Genomic DNA, 6,060 nt, shown 5'->3' on the forward strand with positions numbered 1-6,060 from the left:
CTAAATGCTCTGTTACTCTACATTTCTTGATTTATTGCGCTTTGCTTTTTATGGATGGTGTCTTTCTTGTTTATTTAATGATTATGTAACAAACCTATTTCTATTTATATTTTAAATCTTTAGGCCTGGAGGCATTGAGCGCCTGTGGCCTGTGCTTTTCCATTGGGACTGGATCTATTGGTTTGGAAACATGTTCTTCTCCATCTCGGGAGGATTTTTTGCCACCACCACGCTTACTAGAAATACAAGGTTAACCAAAAATTATATTATTTCGGCAGTTACCTCTTAGAGTGCCTAACCGAGCACAGAACACAACCCCGGGACATTGAAAATGAAACCAAATGAAAATAATGTGGGGGGAAGAGGGGAGAAAGAGTTCTTTTTGATTTACTTGTTTTTTACTTTAGGTCCGATTAGGTAAGGTTGATGGGGGTATTGATTATAGCCACGCAAGGGTAATAGGCTTAGGGAAAAACTACCCGCCATAAGCTATCTATAAACAGACAGACAGACATCGTTCCACTTTGTTTTATAGATGGCATAATTTTCATATTTTCCAAAAGATTTTTTTTATCTAGATGTGTTGAACCTCATTTAGCCGACGTTGCTGGTATGTTTGGGTGTGCTGCCATGGGGACAGGTAAATATCGGTCATCTAAAGTAGTGTTGGGCCGGATAACCGGCCATTTTCAATATCCGGCTGGATTCTAGATATTGAAACTATTCGGATACTAGATATCCAGCTGATTTTTAATGTCGGATATCCGGTAATTTGCTGGATATCGAACGTTGTCCAGATATCCGGCCGATACCGGATATCCAGCATTAGAATTTAGCCGAATATCCGGTATCCGGCCATAAAGGTGTCCGGCCAAAACCTAATCTAAAGAGAAAATAGCCGATATATTGTTGTATATCCCAAAGGATGATACACAAAATTACCTATTCTTTTAATTACAATTGGTAGTTGAAAAGTTTGGACACTCAACTAAATAAACCATCCAATCAAAATTCCCATTCAACTGGATTGGGTAATTCTATCTGGTCTCAAAATGTTGGTCACAAAGAAAAAAATAGGGATCATGGAAAGAAAATGAATTTTTACAGTAGCTTTTCTCCTATTTCTAGCCACTGCGGGGCTGATTTCTAACCCTACAGGACATTAATATTTACCTAACCTAACCTAAATTAACCTATCAAAAGCTTTTATGAAAATACGACGAAACCCTCTACTTCTTTCCATGATCCAAAATTAGTATTCTTGAATTGGACGTCCAGATTTTCTGGTAGCAATTATAGATTTGGTATGCATTTAGAATTGTAACCATATGGTATAAATCTTCCTCCGTAAAGGTTTAAAATCAATAAGACAATTCCAAAAAATTACTGTTAGAGATATAGGATAAGACTAAAAGTTTTGCCTAATCACTAATCATTTCAGGAATCCTGTTTGGTATTGGAATATCAGCCCTGATGCCTGGACTGATCAGCCTGCAAGCTTTGGACTGGGAGCTGCCTTGGTTCTGGCCTGCCTATAATCCTTCTGGATAGATATCCATTCCCAATAAAAATCAGAAAATTTTCAAACATTTTCAATTAAGAATCATGTCCTAACTACCAAATGTCAGGAGGTTTGGATAAAGAGCTCATTTAATGAACTTTCCAAAGACTTTGGACATCTTAGATTTAAAAAAATATGACTCAAAAAGAAGCAATATTAACAATTTAAAAAGTTTTTCTTAAGATAATTTGTTATAATTTTCATATTATAATGTAAAAAGGTTGGTAAAACAGAAAAATTTTGCATATCAATGTAAAAAATTCCACATATCTCCAAAAAAAGCTAACTTATCAAACTTATCAGTAGGTGACAAAATAAGGCATGAAATACAAGGCTTTACTGATACATTATTTATGGTAACACATAACTGTTTATAATTGTTGCATAAATCACATGAAAATAACATATGTAAACTTACACAAGAAGATGAAAAAGTGAAACTTGTTTGCTTTAAAAAAGAAGAAAACAAAGCTTTCTAAAATGTTAGAAACTAGTGAAAAAAATGACATATACACTTTTTATAATGCTATAAAGACTTAAAAATTAGCTTCATGTTTGCTAAAAGTTGTGAAAAAAATATTTGTTTTTATTTGATGTTTTAAAACTTAATACATGTTAAACTGCTCATTGTAAAGTTTTTTTTTTAAATAATTATTAATTATCAAAATTTAGATTTTATTTGATTATTTATTAAATTTAAGCTTTCATATAATATTATTCTAGTTTTAGAAATTGTTAATTTTCTTACAAGTTCTTATTACAGTAATTGTAGACTTTCAAAATAAGTGTTTTACAAGCCTTAGATTTTAAATTTTTTACTAGTTGTTGAAAAATATTTTTATTTGTGTTTCAAGGGTTTTAAAGCTCACATAAAAATAATGATTTAACAAATTTTCTAGAAAAGTTCTGTATAAACATTAATTTAACTATTTGAAATTAATTTAACTATTTGTAAGAAAGTGAAATTCTAAATTTTAAAAAAATGAATACAGGGAGGGCCAAAAATTTTAGTAATTTGTTTTATTGCTCCAAAATAGTGCTTGATTTATATTAGATGCAATCAAAACCTGAATTTTGTATAATTTAGATGGTGCACCCTGTATATTTCTGTCAGGGCTCTGCAGCCGCGCGTCAGTCGTGACTGGGCCTCAAATTTAGATCTGTATGAATGCTTTTAATTTGTTTTTTAATAGAAGGATTCCCATATTTTGCCTTAAGGTTTAGATATCCAACTGATTTCTAAAATGGTAAAAGTTTGATTTGCTAACAGGTGTGCGGCTGCCGAGCAATGATATTTGTACTCATAAAATTACAAAAGGACTGAATAAGGCTTTAAATACTATAACAGCACAAATTAAACTTATCAAAATTATTATTTTTTTATTCAAAATTTAATCATAAAACATAGGAGAAGATTTTTAAAATCTTTTTTTATATTAATTTGATAATTTGTTTACTTTATCTATTTATTTTAGATGTTTTAGAATTTAAATGTTTTTATCAACTTGACCCATATCATAAATACAATCATTGAAACCAATTTTTAAAAAAATGCTTTCGATTTACATCTGAACAATATCAATTTTGATAAAAATAATTTGATGTATCAAAATAATTAAAGAAAAAGATGGTGAAAAATTTACAGTGAAAGTCAATATAATAAAAGCTAAACCTAACTTTGAAAAAAAAACACTTTATTTTTTATTGTGATATGGGTTTTTATCTAATTTAACTATAAAAATATCAAAATTGTTAGGTCTCTTTGAGTCTTTATATCATATTTAAAGATCTGTCATTGAAATTTTACCTAACTTGTATAAGACTTTAATTCATAATTTCATATTTTTCAAGTAAGAATATTGATGATTCATTTAAAAATCTTAGGATAAAGTTCACTTAGGGTCCATTTTAACATTATTAAAATAAAATTATAAGATTACCTTAGTTAGTAGAATAGTTTAAATCATATTTTCTGTATATCCTCGTATTTTTACTAGTTATATCATTTTAGTACTTATTGTAGTTATAATGTTTTATTTATCAGATTAGAAAAATATTCCAAGTTAAAACATTACGAGTGCTAAAAAAAAGATATTTATGAAATGATAAAAGTGATTAAAACTGAAACCAAGTCTTCCAGACAAACCAAACTTACAAAAAAAAGAACTTTCTGTAGATTTGAATGTGCCATATGAAAAAATATTGATTGTGTATTTAATTTAACTAACACCAGAAAATTTGCCAAAAAATTGTCCTAGAAATAGTCTTGAAAACGCAATATTTACATTGAAATGATTTTTAAAGCAATGACAACTTAATGCCTGCAGCAAATTCACGTTTTATTTTGTACTGATTAAAATTCACAATTGTACAAAAATGGTTTAAATGTATTTGCTTTAACAAATTTTTGGCAAATTTTTGTAATCAAATTTTATGCATTTTTTTAGTATTGTTATTAAAAGTATAATAAATGTTTTAAAAATCATAAGACACCTAAGCTTTTCCAGGAAACATTTTCTTCTACAAAAAAGACAAATAGAGAGCTTACTTTGTCTATTGATATACAAAGCAAATTTGTGAATAATTATCATATGTAACATTGGGATTTTTTTTTATTTCAGTATTTAAATGTAATTCCATTATTTTTGACTTAGTAGAATTTATATTTCTTTTATTTTAGTCCATAAACAAATAAACTATTGTTTTTTTTCGACGATTTTAACCACTGCAATTGTTTTTTAAATGATTATAGGTCAAAGTTTTCTATTAAATTTAATTATTTTAGCTTTTTTTATTTTTTTTATTAAAAATTTAATTTGTTTAAATTTTACCAAAATCTGCCAATGTTACAAAAGTTGACTGTCTTCTACTTTCAAATGTTGTAATAAAACATTACATTTTTAATTTGTGTTTTTTTGAGCATCGCTACTCTACATAGCCTGTTTGCTTGTGGGTATCTTAGGTTTCAACTTACCATTTCCTATAACTGAAATTTTTCAAAATTATATTTTCGAAAGTGACTGTGTTTTTACTTTTTACCTGGAATGAATATACATTACAAACACTTACTTAACAGTATAAAAAAGTAAAGATAATCTTTAACATTTAGTTTTTATATTTTGATCAACTTTGCTTTTTGTGTGTGTTGATAATACATTAACTTTCTGAGATAGATACTAGAGCTCTATTACAGCAAGGCCAGCAAGGAGGATGGATGCAGAGAAACTGTTGGTTGTTTTTATTGGATTTATTGATGTTTTTGCCAAAATTTTTAAACAAAGATAATATTTAAACCTACAAATTTAAGAAAAAAGAAAGCAAAATTTCAAACAACCTATCTCAAAAAGTTGGCCTTATGTTCACTTTTTATCTACATTTAGTTTTTTAATTTTGACCAACTTTGCTTTTTACTGTATGTTAATTTCTCTTTTTATTCCTGAGATAACTACCGTAGCCTAAGAAGAGGCCAAGTATGGAGTACTAAAATGTATACTTATCCACCACTCACTTAACGTTTAAGCGGTTTAAAATATTCTCATACATTTAGTTTTTTTTTAAAATTTTGACCAACTTTGCTTTTTACTGTGTGTTGATATCTCTTTTACTTCTTGAGATAACTACTGTTGGCCAAAGAGGGGGGCAAGTAGGGGCACAGAATTTTAACTGTCGGTTCTGGTGCTGGAGGAACCGTTTTTTTATCTTAATAAGTTGTAACTATAAGCAGTGAAAAATGTGACAAAAAAGATATTTTTTAGGCCTTTTCAAAGAGCAGTTTTGAAATCCCGTTATTTTATAAAAAATCAAATGCCTAGAAGAATGTCTTGGATTATGTATTTAGGTGGTCTGCGTATTTTTAAAATTATAAAATACCATTAGGATTGTTGTGTCCAAAAGTATGTTGTCATATCTTTAAACTAGACCTAGCGCTGGCGATTTCTTTTTTTCACAGGTATAAAATGCATGATTTTAGAAAACTGACTGGCGCTAGGTGTAGAGTAGACTTTGACAAAAGATTTTGGGATATCATATCTTTGGCCTTATGTGTTTAAGTTGAAATATGCAGAAGAGCTTAAAACCTTCACATTGCTGTTATATTGTTAAAACCGCCGTGCTTCAATTATCTGTTGATTTTTTAGATGCCTGGCGCTAGGTCCCCAGTAGCTGAAATTTTGTACATGTATTTCTAGGCCCCTAAAGTAACTTTTTAGGTTAGCAGAAGAATGAAATTTGAAATAGGGTATTTTGAGTAACAGGTCTAATGAACAGGATAGGTAAATCACATAAATTGTTGTTAATAAGGTTGAAAATTAACATGTTTTAAATGGACGTTTTGACTTCATGGTCAAGAATATAGAGTTGCTTGCTTTCTAAATTGTACCTAACTGTTAAAAGAATCATCGTGGAAAGTTTGAAATCAATACGACATTTTTAACAAGTCTAAATTAACGAATAGAGCTAACCAAAACGTACGGACGTACAGACGGATGGACCGAGCCTGA

At 29.2% G+C, this 6,060-nt stretch overlaps 1 protein-coding gene across 5 annotated transcripts in view; it reads left to right on the plus strand.

Annotated features, from left to right (window-relative positions):
• The window catches only part of LOC145305915 (equilibrative nucleoside transporter 1-like), an 83,426-nt gene extending 78,961 nt beyond the window's left edge, over positions 1–4,465 (plus strand). For all 5 annotated transcript variants that reach the window (XM_080147786.1, XM_080147788.1, XM_080147790.1 and 2 more), the window contains 3 exons: positions 124–249; positions 579–640; positions 1,442–4,465. In XM_080147786.1, coding sequence (XP_080003912.1) covers positions 124–249; positions 579–640; positions 1,442–1,551 — 298 coding nt within the window. In that variant the 3' untranslated portion in view covers positions 1,552–4,465. The remainder of the gene's footprint in view (positions 1–123; positions 250–578; positions 641–1,441) is intronic.
• The last annotated feature ends 1,595 nt before the right edge of the window (positions 4,466–6,060 follow it).

The sequence above is a fragment of the Acartia tonsa genome, chromosome 14 (genome assembly GCF_053477335.1).
Source record: "Acartia tonsa isolate MP-2025a chromosome 14, ASM5347733v1, whole genome shotgun sequence".
Lineage (NCBI taxonomy): Eukaryota > Metazoa > Arthropoda > Copepoda > Calanoida > Acartiidae > Acartia > Acartia tonsa.